Source organism: Hemisphaericaspora subhashii (assembly GCF_019202705.1).
Source record: "Hemisphaericaspora subhashii strain CBS 10753 chromosome Unknown scaffold2, whole genome shotgun sequence".
In the NCBI taxonomy this organism is placed as follows: domain Eukaryota; kingdom Fungi; phylum Ascomycota; class Pichiomycetes; order Serinales; family Debaryomycetaceae; genus Hemisphaericaspora; species Hemisphaericaspora subhashii.
The window spans coordinates 387,941-406,456 of NW_026057213.1; the positions used below are offsets into that span (position 1 = coordinate 387,941).

At 33.5% G+C, this 18,516-nt stretch overlaps 7 protein-coding genes across 7 annotated transcripts; 5 read left to right on the forward strand and 2 right to left on the reverse strand. All coding sequences in view use genetic code 12, as the record gives it.

Annotated features, from left to right (window-relative positions):
- Nucleotides 1–1,090: 1,090 nt before the first annotated feature.
- On the forward strand, nt 1,091–2,980 carry ZCF23 (Zcf23p; the record flags this gene model as incomplete). Its single annotated transcript, XM_049404768.1, has 1 exon — nt 1,091–2,980. The coding sequence occupies one exon, from the start codon at nt 1,091–1,093 to the stop codon at nt 2,978–2,980; it is 1,890 nt and encodes a 629-aa protein (XP_049265690.1).
- A 1,833-nt stretch (nt 2,981–4,813) lies between these two features.
- On the forward strand, nt 4,814–7,936 carry RIA1 (GTPase; the record flags this gene model as incomplete). The annotated part of the gene is made up of 1 exon (XM_049404770.1): nt 4,814–7,936. One exon carries the CDS (start codon nt 4,814–4,816, stop codon nt 7,934–7,936), a length of 3,123 nt encoding a protein of 1,040 aa, XP_049265691.1.
- Nucleotides 7,937–8,247: 311 nt separating this feature from the next.
- J8A68_001148 (uncharacterized protein) lies at nt 8,248–9,744 on the forward strand (the record flags this gene model as incomplete). The annotated part of the gene is made up of 1 exon (XM_049404771.1): nt 8,248–9,744. One exon carries the CDS (start codon nt 8,248–8,250, stop codon nt 9,742–9,744), a length of 1,497 nt encoding a protein of 498 aa, XP_049265692.1.
- Nucleotides 9,745–10,927: 1,183 nt separating this feature from the next.
- J8A68_001149 (uncharacterized protein) lies at nt 10,928–11,323 on the forward strand (the record flags this gene model as incomplete). Its single annotated transcript, XM_049404772.1, has 1 exon — nt 10,928–11,323. One exon carries the CDS (start codon nt 10,928–10,930, stop codon nt 11,321–11,323), a length of 396 nt encoding a protein of 131 aa, XP_049265693.1.
- A 79-nt stretch (nt 11,324–11,402) lies between these two features.
- On the reverse strand, nt 11,403–13,421 carry J8A68_001150 (uncharacterized protein; the record flags this gene model as incomplete). Its single annotated transcript, XM_049404773.1, has 1 exon — nt 11,403–13,421. One exon carries the CDS (start codon nt 13,419–13,421, stop codon nt 11,403–11,405), a length of 2,019 nt encoding a protein of 672 aa, XP_049265694.1.
- Nucleotides 13,422–13,751: 330 nt separating this feature from the next.
- On the reverse strand, nt 13,752–14,651 carry J8A68_001151 (uncharacterized protein; the record flags this gene model as incomplete). Its single annotated transcript, XM_049404774.1, has 1 exon — nt 13,752–14,651. One exon carries the CDS (start codon nt 14,649–14,651, stop codon nt 13,752–13,754), a length of 900 nt encoding a protein of 299 aa, XP_049265695.1.
- Nucleotides 14,652–14,889: 238 nt separating this feature from the next.
- TAF145 (Taf145p) lies at nt 14,890–18,318 on the forward strand (the record flags this gene model as incomplete). Its single annotated transcript, XM_049404775.1, has 1 exon — nt 14,890–18,318. The coding sequence occupies one exon, from the start codon at nt 14,890–14,892 to the stop codon at nt 18,316–18,318; it is 3,429 nt and encodes a 1,142-aa protein (XP_049265696.1).
- Nucleotides 18,319–18,516: the final 198 nt, after the last annotated feature.

Genomic DNA, 18,516 nt, shown 5'->3' on the forward strand with positions numbered 1-18,516 from the left:
ACTTACAGTTAAGTAGAATTTGAGATTGCTATGATCTCATTTAGTTAATTCTGCATTTGATGACACTCGATAACTTATGAAAGTTTGATAAGAAATGGGAGCTTATTCACTAAGTTTCCTCACACATCCACAGAATAATTAACAAGGAAGCTTTAGAGATTCGAGGATTCCTTCAACCTTCAGACGATTTCGTGGACCATTAGTTTGGTGGATTGGACCCATTCGAAATGTCTCAAGTTCGAGGCATGTCGTGAACTTGATTTTCCGTGGACGACATTTTAGATTTCTTTTTTTCACCTCATCTGTCGCGTCACTTATGCGTCGCAACATTTTCAATTTGGAAATTATCGGAAACTAAGGCCGTACCAAATTTTAGAATTGTTATTGTTTCAAAAGATTCCTTAATATTCCGATGAACACAAACGGAATTATTCGGATACGCACATCTACAGAACCCCAGATTAATTTAATTATGGAACAAACACATGAGCCTGATTCAACTAGATGCAACTCAGAATGTAAAAAACGCCTTCTGATTCTGGTTTGTGAGTTCTTTGAAAAAAGAATGAACATTTGATGGTATTGGATTTCCGGATAAATACAACTTTACTAAAATATAAATGATCGTTAATAAGTCCGCCATAGGTGCATTATTCTAATGTTCCCTAATTGTCTTTGGGGGAATATTTAAGCGAGTTAATTAATCCATTTACATTTGTAGTTTACTCATAGTTATGTGTACATGTCCGATTTTTTTCCGAAAACCGCCGGGTAGATTCGTGAGGCAAACATAGAAATTCACTCACATAAAACCCACAAAACCAACAAACAACAAAACAAAACTTACGCATTTTCCGGTTTTTCTTTTTTTTTTTTTTGCTTCTGTTAAGGATTCCCCAGATTTAAAAGTTAATCAGTTTCCTCCTTTGTAACTTTATTACTTGAAAATTTTTACTATTAAAATACTTCTGGTTTATATATAACCGTACACACCATATACTTTTACCTATAGATTATTTAGACTCCGTTAATAATATTGTACCTTGTATTTTTATATGAATCACAAACTTAATCGTTCAAAGAAGATCAGATGACCAAAAAATTAACTGCACAAGAGAAACAGAATAGAAAACCAGCACAAAGAGCATGTACATTTTGTCATGAAAAACATTTACAATGTTCAAATGAAAGACCATGTAAGAATTGTGTGAGAAGAAATATGGCAGATCATTGTAAAGATGCCGTACGGAAACGAGCAAAATATTTAACTAAAGGAATTGGAAATGATGGTAGTGTTAATAGTAATAATAATACACCTAGGAAACGAAGAAAGAAGCAACAAGAGATAGTAGGAGATAAAGAGCAAGAAGAAGCTAGATCAAATAGTGCTGAAATAAAACAAATATTGGAAATACCGCCTCATATTACCAGTCCTAGCACTACAACAAAACATCCGCTTCCTGATACTATTAATTCGACTAGCGTAAGCTCCACGGCAGAAAATCAAATTATTCTACCTGTGTCTTCCACTGTCACTAATCCTAACCCATTTCATGCACAGCCAAGTAATGCAATCATTCATCAGCAATCATCAGATATAATTATTCATAATCCAGCAGGAGCAACAATAACAACCACAACAGGAGTAACCACAACTGTAGAACCTCAATCTAGACCAATTATCCCCACTTCCAAACTTATTCAATCAGAACTGCAACAACATATTAATACTATGTTAAATACTACGAATGATGTTTTAAATAAATTATTAAATGATGATCCCTTGGATCAACAAGAAAGTTTACATAATTTAACTCCAAATAGTTCAATTACTCCACAACCAAATTTTAATTCTAATTTTTTAAATCAAGAATATTTAATGTTGGGTGATATAATTTTAAATTCAAAACCTTCTTCACCATCACCATCAAATACAAGTGCTAGTGAATATAATATGATTTCTCCATCTAATAGTTATTTTGGTACTATTAATATTGATGAGTTGAATACTACTAATCAGAGAACACATAAAAGAAAGGTACAAAGATTAAAAGATTCAAGACCATTTATAAGTTTAGGATTCCCACAAGATTCTAGAATGGGATTAAATAATTTGAATAATATGGCCCATCAAACTGATAATTTATTAGATGTTAATAAAGATTCTACACCTCAACAACATCATACTCGAAATGATAATAATCAAATATTTAGTCAAAATAATTTAAATGAATTATCAATTGAATATGTATCACCATTAATTACTCATCATTTATATCAATCAGTTTCTGATATTTATGGAAATAGTATGATTAATTTTGATTATCCACAATCATATCATGCATTAACATTTTTTTTAAAACAACGATTTCTGGGGATTAATTTATCACAAGAACAACGACAATTAAAGAGAAAGAATTTATTAATCATATTGAAATTAATTGCAAGTTATAGACCTACTTTTATTTCTGCTCATAAATCATTATTAAAACCTCATGATTTATTATTTTTAGAAATGTGTTTTCAAAGATGTTTAATTGATTATGAAAAATTATGTCAATTAAATAGTAGTCCTACTATTATATGGAGAAGAACTGGAGAGATTGTAAGCATTACTGATGATTTATTAAGTTTATTAGGTTATAATCTTGGAGATATATTATCCAAAAGAACATTTATAATGGAATTAATGTATGATGATGAATCAATTATAAATTATTTCCAATTATTTAAATCAGTCGCTGTTGGGAATTTAAGATCAAGCATTATGACAAAATTAAAATTAAAAAGAGTTGTTAATAATGTCAATAATAATACTTCTTCTTCAGTTGTAAGTGGTGAAGATGAAATTGAACATGATAAATATATAGAATTTTGTACTGTTTGGACAGTGAAAAGAGATTTATTTGATTTACCAATGTTAATTGTTGGACAATTCTTACCAATCTTACCAACTGGTGATGGTATTAGAATGTATTAGAAATGTCACTACCCCAGAGAAACTAATTGGAAAAATTGTTTTAGTCTGTGGGGAAGTGAATGTGGATGCCAAGCTAGAAATTTGAAGTGACAACGAGAAGATCGTTCTGGAAGAAAGGAAGAAAGGTGAGAGTTTGTGTGTGTGTTGCGTGTGTGAGTATAAGAAGAGAGAAAATGGGCTGTCAATTGCATGTTGATTTGAAACCCCATTAAAATTATTTATTTGTTGTTACATTATTTATTTATTAACTATTTATTGAATTGTACTTTTATTTTATGTATTTATTACTTACCATTTCAATTCTATAAATTTTGTAGACTTTTTGCAACAACTGATAATAGTTTAGGATAAGACTATTGTTTCAACGCCTGGCAGTCTCAACAAAAGAATTGACAAAACCCATTCTAGTCTGGTGTGGTATCATTCCCTCCACCACCTCCCCCCACCAACGGCCCAAAAGTGGCTTTTATCTCATTCGTATCAATTCTAAAAACTTAATCGTCTGTGGTAGTATCATTTGTTGCTTAGACAAAAAAAAATCATTCGATAATTAAAAAAAAAATAAGGAGATTTTTAACTTTTTTTATTTCATCTAGTAATTATTTTTTTCTTAGTAATAAACTAAAAACGTAACAACCGAAAAAAAAAAATGGAACCATTTTTGGATTTTTTGCAATTCTCCTCTCCTATAAAGTTTTATACCAAATAATTAGTAAAATTTGCATAACCATGCAATTTTTTTTAAACTTTTTACTCCCATCAGCCTATAAGATTAAAGATTTTTATTAACCACACATTTCAGTTTTCCCCCACAACTGGTTTACTTTAAATAAATAAATAGCTGTCAATTTTTCTTTTAATTTTTATTTTCTGTCAAACCAAAATCCTGATTCTCTCCTCCATATTTATTTTACCAATTACTTACATAAATATAATATAATATATTCACATTTTAATAAACAATAATGTCAACTGCACTTGTAACTCCAAAACAAGCATTAGCAATCGGTGGTGCCTTATATGGTATGGGTGTTGTATGGATGTTTAGAAATTATATTGATCGTTCTTCAATTAGAAAATTATATGTTAAAGCTGATAAGGAATACGAAAGGGTTCATGTTATGGGTTATCCTCAATATGAAGGTAATAGATCCGAATAACTAAGCTTGCCTACTAGTACTAGTCATCATCCTCGTCATCAACCGGTTATCCCATTTGATAATGAAGATACTATGGTGTTTTTCAGTTCTCCATTTTGAAAGTTTTTTATGTTTAATGAATTTAGTTTTTATGTTCTTTTGTTTTTGTTAGTATCATTTTGTATTCCATTTTGAATAGTTTTCTAATAAATACGATATTTATAATCCCACTTTTAAACCACTTCATCATCTTGTTGAGTTATGAAATCGGCTATTCTAGGAAATACGTTAATTTGCTTAAATTTAGCTTTCATCATATTCATTACGTGTTGATTTGTTGGAGATTGTAACAAATTCTGTTGATGCAACTGTTCAATTGAAAGATTGAATGGATAAATACAATTTGTTGATGGACAAGATATAAGGGAAAGATTTGGTTGTAATAAATGAGTCTTTAACTCGGTTGAACATAATGGACATCTCTCTTGCATATTGTATCTTTATTGTGTTCTATACCTCTATTCTCTTCGTTTTCTTAATAAATAAATGTTAGTCATCTCATCACTCATCACTAGTTATTTTTTTTTCTCGCACTGCAACCTGCCAACCATCACTGAAAAAAATCTATCACTTATTTGGTTGCAGAAATTCATCATCACCAATCACCACATTCTTCAATTGATAAACTACGCAAATGAAGATCTCTCCAGAAACAATCAACAAACTCCAACTGGATCCATCATGCATCCGAAACATATGTATCCTTGCCCACGTCGATCATGGTAAGACATCACTAAGTGATTCCTTATTAGCAACCAATGGGATCATTTCTCAACGAATGGCAGGAAAAGTCAGATATTTGGATTCAAGAGAAGATGAACAATTAAGAGGAATCACAATGGAAGCATCGGCAATTAGTTTATATTTCAAGATTATGAGAATGAAAGAAGGTGAAACTGAACCTGAAATTAATCAACATTTGATAAATTTAATTGATTCTCCTGGTCATATAGATTTCAGTAGTGAAGTTAGTACGAGTTCAAGATTATGTGATGGGGCGGTTGTGTTGGTGGATGTGGTTGAAGGGGTATGTTCTCAAACTATTAATGTTTTGAGACAATGTTGGATTGATAAATTGAAACCATTGTTGGTTATTAATAAAATTGATAGATTGATAATTGAATGGAAATTATCTCCGTTGGAAGCATATCAACATATTTCCAGGGTTATTGAACAGGTTAATTCGGTTATTGGGTCTTTTTATAGTAGTGATAGATTAGAAGATGATTTGAATTGGAGAGAAGGTGGGGAGATTGGGGAATTTATTGAAAAGAGTGATGAAGATTTATATTTTACTCCAGAAAAGAATAATGTTATATTTGCCAGTGCAATTGATGGTTGGGCATTTTCAATTGGTACATTTGCTAAAATATATTCAAAACAATTAGGATTTTCTCAAAACGTATTGGGTAAAACTCTTTGGGGTGATTATTATTTAAATATGAAAGATAAGAAAATTATCCCCGGTAAAAAACTTAAATCAACCATAAATCAAAAACCATTATTTGTTTCACTTATTTTAGATCAAATTTGGGCCATTTACGAAAATTGTATAATTGATAGAAATCAAGAAAAACTTGAAAAGATAATTACCAAATTAGGTACCAAATTAACTCCAAGAGATTTACGGTCAAAAGATTATAAGAATTTATTAAACATAATTATGACCCAATGGATACCTTTAAGTCATGCCATCTTAGGTGGGGTGATTGAATATTTACCTTCACCCATTGATGCACAACGTGAAAGAATTGATAAAATCTTAGAAGAAACGATTTATTCCGTAGTTGAAACCGAACATGATCATGCCAAATTAGTTGATCCTGAATTCGTCACAGCAATGAAAAATTGTGATAATACTCAACCTGAAAAACATACAATTGCTTATGTATCTAAATTAATCTCAATTCCAAATGAAGATTTACCAAAAGAAGTATCTACAACCGGATCAGACCTCACAGCAGAACAAATCGCCGAAAGAAGTAGATTAGCTCGAGAATTAGCTAGAAAAGCATCCGAAGCGGCCGCTTTAGCACAAGATACCAAAACCAACGAGGACGAATATGTAATCAAAAAGAAAGACCCATTCGAATGGGAATTTGAAGAAGATGAATTCGAAGAAGAAGAAGATGAAGAGGATTGGAAACATTCCACTGAAACATTGGTCGGATTCACGAGAATCTATTCCGGGTCCTTATCCAAAGGACAATCAATCACCGTTATTGGACCCAAATATGACCCTTCTTTACCTAATTCCCATCCCACTAATATGGATCAGGTGAATACTGTAGAAATTAAGGATTTGTACTTAATAATGGGTCGTGAACTCGTTCGTATGCCAGCTGTCCCCGCCGGGAATATTGTCGGAGTAGTAGGATTAGATGAAGCAGTATTAAAGAATGCAACATTATGTTCACCTCATAGTGATGAAAAGCCATATATCAACCTTGCATCAACATCGGCCTTAATTCATAATAAACCAATTATGAAAATTGCCGTCGAACCTACTAATCCTATGAAATTGGCAAAATTGGAGAATGGACTTGATCAATTGGCAAAAGCCGATCCGGTCTTGGAATGGTATACTGATTCTGAATCGGGGGAATTGATCGTATGTGTGGCCGGGGAATTACATTTGGAAAGATGTTTGAAGGATTTACAGGAGAGATTTGCAAAAGGGTGTGAAGTTGTTGTTAAGGAACCGGTTATTCCGTTTAGAGAAGGGTTGGCTGATGATAAAATAAATACCATGAATCATCTGGAAGATAATAATGCCGGGGGTGAAGAAAGTGAGGATGAAGAAGATGAGTTGGTGGATTTGGAATTTGAAGTAAGTCCATTGCCTGGTGAAATTACGAAGTTTTTGACAAATCATGAATTAACAATTGGAGAAATTGTCAATAGTAAACATGATATAACTGAATTAAAAGCCGATTTCATTGATAAATTTACAAAAATTATTGAACGAGAGAATTTCAATCATGGTTATAAGGACACCACTTCGTTCATTAATCATATTATTGCATTTGGTCCAAAGAGAATTGGACCTAATATCTTTATAGAATCCGAATCTAGCAATAATCAATTCAAACATGTCTTTTCCGATATCGTCCCTGAAACTCGATTCGAATATGATAACAACATTTTAAACGGGATCCAACTCGCATTAAACGAAGGACCAATAGCTTCAGAACCATTACAAGGTTTGATAATCACCTTAAAACGTGCCATCAAGAATGACATCGATGAAGACACAAAAATCATAAACCCGGGCCGAATCATTGTCCAAACCCGTGACTTAATCCATCAACGTATCTTAGCCAAATCTCCTCGATTATTTTTGGCAATGTATACCTGTGAAATCCAAGCCAGTGCGGAAGTATTAGGGAAAGTATACGCTGTGGTACAAAAACGTGGTGGTGCTATCATTTCTGAAGAAATGAAGGAAGGTACTCCATTTTTCACAATTGTCGCCCGCATACCTGTGATTGAAGCTTTTGGGTTTAGTGAAGAGATGAGAAAGAGGACAAGTGGTGCAGCTTCACCTCAGTTGGTGTTTGATGGGTATGATATGTTGGATATTGATCCTTTTTGGGTGCCTCATACTGAAGAAGAATTGGAAGAGTTGGGAGAGTTTGCTGAAAGAGAGAATGTTGCAAGACGGTATATGAATAATATTAGGAGAAGGAAGGGGTTGTTTGTGGATGAGAAGGTTGTTAAGAATGCAGAAAAGCAGAGAACGTTAAAGAAGGATTAAGTTAAATGGTTGCAAAATTGTGGTTGTTGCACACGATGCTATATTCATACCTGTTAGTTCTTCTCTGTCAAAGTACAAAAAAAAGCAACTCTAGTGTGAAGGAATAAAAAAAAAAAATTTGGAGAAGAGATTTTTCTTCTCAGCGTTTAATTAATTTGTTTTATAGAATTATAACAAGAAAGGACTTTACTAAAGAGTATTATTGTTTGTAGTATATTTCATAGTCTTGTACAAAGGTTCATAGTATATAAAGTCATTTAAATAGTCCATGTTAAAGATATAGAAATTAACAAATATCAACAATCAAAAACATGGCTAAAAAACGATCACTGGATCCAGTACGAGATCCTAAACAACAACAACAACAACAACCAAAAGACCGAAGGCATCCCTCGAACGACTTTATAGACTCTCAAGCATCACGACCACAATCACATAATGCTTCAAAACCATTTAATCCCCGTGACTTATTTGACATGGTTTCGAAAGATTATGAAAATTGGCAAAAAGCAATATATAAACAATTTCATGAACATGATAATGAAGATAATTTCTCCCCATTCCCAGGGGATGAATCTTCACATACACCACCACCGATCTTTAATGGTAGTTTAATGGATGCTTTGGATGCGTCTACGAATAATGACAGCGATGATGATGAAGAAAAACGACAAGCAGAGGAGGAGAGACAAAAGATCATTAGAAGTCTACCAACAAATGGAGTATACAATCATACGAATTTTTTGAATGAACAAGAGATTGATTTCTTGAGAGATAAGATTGCAGAAATGGTTCATTATCAAGAAGCTCATCCGGAATTTAGATTATATGGAAATAAAGAAGAGGGGAATCGACAACATTCAGAAGGATTTACATTATATGGAACAAGAGATGAGGAGGGTTTGCATTCAGGAAATACCGATGAGTGTTGTCCTGAGTGTGGAGGATATGATCAGGATGATTATGACATTGGTGAGCTTGAAGTTGATGACGAAGAGGCAAGTGATTATGAATATGGGCATACGCATCATATTGAAGTTGAGTTGAATACTGCCCCTGAATGTGATGTTCATGGGATGGAAGGGTGTGATTGTCCTATTTATGATTATGGGGATGATAGCGATGAGGATGAAGATGGCGGAGGTCCTTCATGCGAGTTTACATTTGAGTATGATCATACTGGGAAATTAATACCCACTTATAATAATGTCGAGGAGAAATTACGACTAATGAATTTAGAGGCTAGAATTCAGGCAGCCAGAAAGAATCAGAAACGACGGGGATTGGCTACTATTGAAGAAATACACGACACAATAGTAGGAGGTGACAATGACGGTGACAATGGTAGTTCAAAAGCCAAAAAGAAGAAAAATAAAAAGAAAAAGAAGAAGAAGAAGCAAAGTGGAGATGATGACAAATCCGAATCTCCAGAGTTAGCGGATATGATTCCTCGGAATGATACGCAGCATCTTCATCAAAATCTGCCATCAACAATCCCAAAAGATTATTATGGATATATTCCTAGTAATGATTGTTGCTTATTTTGTGAATATGAAGCAATATTTGGGAAAAAACCACGAAATATGATGAAATGGTATGATCAAAGAATATATCGAGAAGAAAAGAGACGAGAAGAGTTTAAGAAGAAATTGGAAAATGCTAAACTGAAGGCAATTAAGAAACAACGAGAAATGAGACAAAAACAATTACAAGAACAAAATAAAATCATACTGGAAAATCTGACAAATGTTGAGTCTCCACCTCTGACCGGAGGAGCTATTGCAAGGATGGAAGATCTGATGGAATAACGGAGTAGTTGTCTGGCAATTGATCAGGAACATATTTCGCCTGAGGAGTGAGTCAGAGATAACCATCTTAAATTGTACATAAACATGTTTCCAATGCTTCTTCTTCTGTATATTTCTTAACAAATAGCTTTCTTAGAGAATAAAAACATATTTATTTCGATTTTTTGAAGACTAGTAGAAGAGAATCTACTACAAGGATTCTGTGGCGCTATTGTATCTTGCCTATAGTTCAACAGGGATATTAGCACGCACACGACGAAAGTTGTTCCACAATACAATGTTAATCACCCTGAATAATCAAGAACTCTGTGTGCCTTGAGAGTTTTTTTCTTTGCAGTACCAACATGTACCCGATTGGTGTGTTTGTCTTCTTTTTCCGTAGAGTAAGCGGGGCCATATGTTTCCGCCTCTGTCTTTGTTGTGAGAGTGAGGTGGTGAAGGTGAAGGTGGTATCAGTATATAGCCCCACAAAATAATTTCAAATAACACTGAGATACTTGGTGGTCCTGCATACTCAGAGTTTTGCAATGATTGCGCTAATTTCAAAAATTGAAGTTGCAATGACTGACTGTCCTGAACGTGTACAAATTGTAGGTTATGAAATTAGGTCATGATAAAGGGCAAAGACGGATCTTCATTAATGTTGTTTCTAATGATATAGAAGTCAATATCAGTAGTAACAGCTCAAAATTGTATAGAAATGGTAGAAGGAAATACGTAAAAAGTGAAGAAAAGTAAAAAAAAAAAGGGGGAAATTTGGGAAAATTTAAGTTTTTTTCGACAATGAGAGAAAGAAAGAAGCGAGATTTTAAATACAGGTGAGATTTTAAATGTGACACACTAAGAAAATGTTATAAATTTAAGTTAATTGGTTTTTATTAAATTAATAAAATTGTTTTAATACAAACAAAGAGGAGACGGATACCAACAGATCATTTTATAATTAATAATACACCACTTTCCCATTTCTTCCAATTCTTTATTTTTATTTCTATTTTCTTTCTTCTTCTTCTTCTCTACCTTTAATATTATCATTCTATACAACTTGAATTATTAGAAGATTACCCCAGAGACACAGTTAACACCATTTTCCCGTATATCAGATATACCGCCACCGTATTATTAATTTACTAATATATATATATATAATCCAATCTAACTTGGCACCCCTTTCTTTGTAAACATGTTTTCTAAAAGTGGAACCAACACCCCAAATCCTTCTTCATCTATAAATAAAATACAATATCATGAACAACTAGATGAAACAATCACTTGGATTAAAGATTGGTATTCCCCCAACTTATCAACCGATCCATTATCTCAAGAAGATGCTATGAATGATGCAGTTAGATTAAAAGGTTGGTACAAAACAAATATTAATCATAAAAATTCCAAGAATCAATTAACTTATAATCCTGTTGATACTTTAGATTTGAATCAATGGAGATATTATAAGGAAATAGACAATACCTCAACTAACATTGATAACGATAGTAGTACTAATGAAACAAATGATGATAATATGGAGATTGATAAAGAATTAGGATCTGCTATTAGATTTGATGATCAATTCTCATAAATAACTTTCTATATTTAGCTATTAAATACTGTACAATAATAATAATATTAATTATATAAATAAGACTATATTACAAATTCTAATCTACATTGCTTTGTGTGGGTTTTGGTTGCTTAAGAGTCATAAAGATCAAGGACTCTCTAGCCATTGTAGTCTTATCAATTAACTCATTCTGTTTCTCAATATCCCACAGTTCCTCTTTTGGTAACTTAGTTACATCAACCCCTTCTCTATCCAATTTTTGGAAATTTTTCCTCACATTTTGTAATTGATACATTTCCAATGGACTATTCAGTTGTGTACATACAATCATTAATGAATGATCCGGTAATGCCTCATAGACTCGTTTCAATCTATCATTAGTTCGTCCATATAATTCCTCTTTTTCAATACCTTCATTTAATTCTCCATTATAATGCTGTGGTGGAGTTGACCATTTCCAATTATATTCCATCTCTCGTAAACTCATAACAATAAATCGTTTCCCAGGACTCAATTCCTCAAACTTATCAATCATTTCATCATCATTATTAACATATTCATGCGTGACATGATAATCTTCTGGTTCAACATATGTTTCCTGATCTTTATATTGACTATATCCCAACCAAAGTGATTTAAAATCATAATCATCCCCGGGCTTTCTATTAGTTTCATGATTTTTGGCAAGACGTTGAAAGATTGAGATCTCATTCACATTCATTCCAAAACATTTCCCTTCCAAAATCTTCGCCTTCACAAGATCCAAACACGCTTTTGCATCCTCAACTGAAGAATGTCCCTCACCTGTAGTTTCCCCGGTTTGGATATTTCTCTCCAAATAAGTCTTAGCCAACCATTTCAAGGATGGTTTAGATGGTGGACCTCGGACATGTTCAAATATGACCGCCGTATCGACAATATTATCATGTTTAATCTTCATCACATTCAAATCGGAATCTAAACTATGTCCAATTAATATATCTTGTTTATACACGGTTGATTGAAATAATTGTTGGATATCAGATAGAGTAGTTGTCACATCACGTAATTTTTCTTCGGTTATTCCGGAATATTTAGTAACATAATCGGTTATTTCTTGGGCTGGTTTCACGAATTTATCAAATACTACCGTGCCATTGAAATCGATTAATGAGACTCGGGTAAGGACGTGACTATCGCCCGCTTTACAGAATTCACAATCTAACGCGTAGATATGAGATTCCGTTGGGCCAGAGCTTGAGGGGTAGGAGATGGTTTCTATCCAATCTGGACCTAATTCGAGTGGATATCCATGGGTTTCAAGATCGGATGGAGTCATTAATAAATCATAGATGGTAATTTTGGTTTGTTTCAGTTTTTCTAATATGATTCTCTTTTCGTTCTTGGATAATGGGATATTGGTTATTGATTGTAATGGAGAATATAACGTATCTTTTGAACCTGGAGAATTAGTTTTTATATAATTTGGAAATGTCAGATATAAAAATTCCAATTCTGGATATTGTTTTAATTCAGATGTTGATATTTGTTGTTCATCATCACTGGTTTTATTTTCAATTTGTAATCCTGGAACAAGACATACACATACGGTGGGGATCTTCTCTTGATTAGTCGTCTGTATCCATTTCGGCTTATGACCTGTCAAGGCTTTGAATATATGCAAGATGACAAAACGCAAATTCCTAAATGGGAACCTTTTAGGTGATCCATCTACAATACTACTACCACCACTATCAGTTGGAATTGCACTCAAATTTAATTCAATCTTAGGTGGATCATTCAACTTTTTTAATTTCTTTTTATGTACCTTTTCTTTCTTTGATTTATGTCCATTTGCAGTTGAAAAACTTTGAACTGAACTTCTTCTTCTTTTTTCTTGTCGAACATGGAATTTCAGATTTGGTGACAATGTAGGATCATCATCATTGAAAGAATTTAATGACACGGCGGAATCACGACGTGTATGATTTGGATGACTGGTTTCCTCACGTAATAAGAGATCACGAACATGAAGTCTGGGATTGGAGTCTTCTTCAACGATATCAGCTTGACAGATGGATAACCGGGCTGTGTGGGTGCTTAATGGATCTTGTGGGTCATGTTCATTAGGATCCATTTCAAATATATATTATGTATTTATCTATCAGAGAGTACACTTGTTGGAAGTACGGTGCTCGGAAATAAATTGGCTTCTAATTTTATTGAAAAAGATCTGACTTGAATTGTTCGGAAAAATTTCTGCCCTGTTGATGATGAACGAAAAAAATCAAGTCAATAAAGATTTTCCATAATTCATCTATAACTAACAACCAACCTACACTCGCTCACCCGAAAAAAAAAAACATTCTAACTTTTTGATCAAATTGCACGACTATCAATTTGAAAGGGTTGCAAAACTTTATCCCATTGGGTAATGGGGGATCTTCATCCTCGCCAGGAAACAGGGTTAAGCTTCAACCATGGAAGGATTTACAATCTCTGAAAGAATTTCATTAAGTGAATGTAATTTCTCCCTCTTTTTCAGTTCTTCTTTCTCTTGCTTTTTATTGAATTGAGCAAATACTGTCCCAACATCAATATCGTCATGGTTAAAGTAATCATCATATGCTGAATTCAATTGTTCAAGCTGCTGAACGTCACATATTAACAGGGATTGATTATTGTCATTCATCATAATTGATTTCCCTTGAACAATTATTTTATTCCATGAATCCCATGAACTGGGAATATATAACTGAATATCATCATTTGTGGCACTGTCATCAAAGATTGGCTTTGGTGGCATTTGAAAATCTATCAAACTTTCAACCGTGTCTTCAATTGGAATTTTAGGGTTACTTGGAGATCGACATATGACTGTACAACCATGTTTTAAACTTATAAATCGACATAATTGTTGATTAAGAATTGTGGAAGGCGATAATTGATTTTGATGCAGGAATTGAGTAGAGTCTAATAGTATCGTGACGGGGAACGACAATGGAAGATCACATTGTCCGATTGCTAATCGAACAGATAATTCTTCTTCTTGGTTATTCTGTAAGAAGTTCTTATGTTTTGTTAAGAATTCAGTTTGTAATTGTTTCGAAAATTGTTGGAATTGATAAAGAAATTTCATTAATTGGACAATCACGTTAGCATTTGTTAAAGACACAATGATATGAATGTTAGGAATATGTTTTAGTATTAACGATTTGATAAATGGTTTATAATTGAATGGGTTTGTTATTGAATAGATTGATATGTTGTCAGTATTATTAAATCCAATGGAAAGTGATTTTCCTTCATTAAACACAAGTACAATCTTCTTTGGTTTCTTTGTAACTTGCAAACTTTCCAATGACATTCTTTCCAACTGCTGTGTTGTTCCTTCTTCTATAATCGACGAAGAACAAATACTAATAAATAATTTCCAGTGGCTGAATTTGATTCCAACTGACAGAGAGTCAAACAGAAAAAATAAAACTCACTCACAGATTTCACCAAACAAACAGTTTAAAAAAATACAACCAAGTGTCGTTTCATCACTTACAAAAGCAACTTGCTATTGGTCACTTACAAGAAAGAAGGCAATTCATTTCATTATGGGGCATAGCACAGACTCTCCATCTAAATCAAAACGTTTAGATGCAGAAGATAAGCTATATTCTCAATTCTTAAATAGTACAGATATCCCAAATGATCAAGTCATAGAAGCCATCTTTCTGGAACGGAAAACACAACATGCTGATGATGCAATAGATTATGAAGACATTGATGAACTCGCTGATGATGAACTTCCGGAAGAAGAGGAGCCATCTACTACCATACAACTACTGGGAGAAGGGCTAGAGGAGGAGGACGAAGAAGACTTTGATAAGTTCCTAGAAAATGAACAACAAGAGGCAATAACCATGAATGTTGAGGATGAGGAACAAGCACAAGCTGATGCCGATAATCAATTTGATGAAATGTTTGGTGCATCTCATGAATTTGGTGCTGCAGGAGATGAAAACAATGTTCTCTTTGATGACTTAAGTGGTGGACAAAATTTAATTGATGATAATCAAGATATTAATATGGGTCCAATATTTGAAGAAAGTAATGAATTAGCTCAAAAGCATAAACTTGAATTAGAAGAAAAGAGGAAACTAAAGAAACAGAAATTGGAAAAGATTGTGAAACGATTAGAGAAACAACGTCAAAAGAGAAATATTAAATATCATTATCCCCAATATTCAAAACATAAACCCTTCAATTTCCATCAATTCTTTTCTCCCCCGGCAAGATATTTCAGGTTTCAGACTCCTCCAATAGCATATAATAAACTAGCAAAACCGTTAGTACCTACCAAAATAAGTCTTGATATTGATATTGATCAAAGAAAATTATTCAAATTACGATCAAATACTCCAGTTCAACAATATACACAACTAAAGAATGTCGCTAGTATAACTCAAGAGGATTTGGATTTTGTCAATGAGTTACAAAATAAAAATGAATATGACATAAAAGAAGTTGACTATCTTCAAAGAGATTGGACAAATGATGATAAATTTGATGACTATTCTAAAGATTTAATACTAGCAACAACTGATTGGAATGATGATGCTATTTTGAATGCAGGAGATGGAAAATATTCACCAAAATCACTCTCAGTAGATAAGAATAACATCTTAGATATCGAACTTGAAGAAGAAGACGATGAAAATATATTCGATGGACATATAAGTGAAAACTTATTAAAGCTTGATATGAATGATCCGAATTTATTATTCATACCCAAACAAGAGTCAAAGAAATCTAAAGCTTACGTACCGCAGAATGATAAGATGTTGGAAATGAAATTCAATATCTCCAATGATAATGAATATGAAATGTTAAGAAAGAATTATAACACCAAGGTAAGATCACAATTAAGTAATCTTAATATTGAACACTCAGTACCTGCATTAAGATTACAAACCCCATACTATAAAGTCAAACTATCTGCAGAAGAGGCAAGATCGTTTCATAGACCTATTTTCAATATTCGTCCAGGTACTTTGGTAACCTTTTCAAAACTTAAATTAAGAAAAAAGAAGAAAGATAGAGGAAAGGCTTTGCAGGATATATTCAAAAAGACTACAGATTTAACCACCGCAGATACTGCTAACATAGTAGCCATGGAATATTCCGAACAATATCCTCAAATATTATCCAATTACGGTATGGGTTCTAAATTGATTAACTATTATAGAAAGGAAAGACCCGATGATTCTTCTAGACCAAAAGCCCAAGTTGGAGAAACTCATGTATTGGGTGTAGAAGATCGTTCTCCATTCTGGAATTATGGAGAAGTCGCAGCTGGTGATTTTGTTCCTACTTTATATAACAACATGATTCGAGCTCCAATATTCAAGCATGAACCCAAGAATACCGATTTCTTATTGATTAGATCCCAAGGGGCAGGTTCACATCAGAAATTCTATTTAAGACAGGTGAATTTTGCCTTTGCAGTAGGGAATACATTCCCGGTTGCGGAAGTTCCCGCTCCGCATTCAAGAAAAGTCACAAACACATCTAAGAATAGATTGAAGATGATTGTATTCCGTGTGATGAATAATAAAGGAATAGCCCGTATTTCAGTGAAGGATGTCTCCAAACATTTCCCCGATCAAAATGATATGCAAAACAGACAAAGATTGAAGGAATTTATGGAATATCAAAGACATGGAGAAGATCAAGGTTTTTGGAAAATGAAAGGTGGTGGAACTCAATTACCCACTGAAGATGAAATCAGAACGATGATTACTCCGGAAGATTCTGCTTTGATGGATACCATGCAATATGGTCAACAGATTTTGGATGATGCTATGACGTTATTTGCTGATGAGGCTGCCAAGAATGACGAGAAGAAGAAGGAAGAAGGCGGAAAGCATAAGAAAGAAAAGGAGAAGAAATCGGCTAGCACTGCTGGAGATGAGGATGAAAAGGAAGAGAACGAAGACGGAAAGAAAAAGGAAAAGGAAAAGGAAAAGACTAAGAAAGCAAAAGATGCTGATAGTGAGATTGATCTTGATGATGAAACTGCTCCTTGGAATTTAACAAAAAATTTCATTGTTGCCAACCAGACAAAATCTATGTTGCAATTAAACGGAGAAGGGGATCCATCAGGAATTGGGTTAGGTTATTCGTTATTGAGAGCCACCCAAAAGAATGGATTTAAACCATTATTCCCCCGTCCACCGGAAAATATTCCAAAGAGTAACACAGCTTCTCATCAGCAAAAATTATACGAAGAAGAAGTTAAGAGAATATGGTATTCTCAAAGAACTTCCTTGGTTGATCATGGGCCTGATTTTAATTTGCAAGCGATTTATAATGAATATAAACCAGTAAATCATGAGAAATTCGTCAAGAATAAATTGGAGCAAGATGTTTCCAAGAATCCAGAAGAACCTAAGATTTTAAGAATCACAAGAAGAGTCAGAGATGAAAATGGAATCTTGCAAAGAAAAGTCGAAACCCTTACTGATCCTCGTTTAATCAAAGCATATGTCAAACGTAAGAAGGATATTGAAGATGAATTATTGAAGAATGCAGATGTCGGTGATATCTTACCTACCAATGATAAAGAATTGAATAAGATTCGTCGTAAAGCGTTAGAAGAAAAATTAGCAAACTTAGAAAAGCGTGCTAAACAATCAAAAGCCAAGAAACCACCGAAGGATCTGATTCATGCTGCCGCTGCCGCAGGTGGAACCATTATCGATGCCAATACTGTCAGATTGCCCGATGGATCATATGCAATTGGTGGGAAAGGTATTGGTAAAGGAAAGAGTAGAACCCGTCGTTGTGCTTCATGTGGTGCATTTGGACATATTAAAACAAATAAAGCTTGTCCATTGTATAGTCAAATGATTGCTGGGTTGTTACCACCAAAGAATGGTTCAAGTAGTAGTCCAGTACAAAGCTCGGGTGCATCGGTTTCTTCTCCTGCGGTTAGTGCTGTCCCCAGCGCATCAGGTTCTGCACCTGGTAGTGCTACATAGTTGTATATTTTGTATTATATATATAGGATATTTTGTAATGAGTATATTCCGGTTATAATAATTACTGTGTCATTTTTGTGTGATATCTATAGTGTGGCTTGTTTTATTGCTCGTTTGTTCTAGCCTTTTGGATTCACAGCTGAAATTTTCCAAGAAAAAATCTTAAATCTACAAACGGCTTTGCTTGTTTGTTATGTG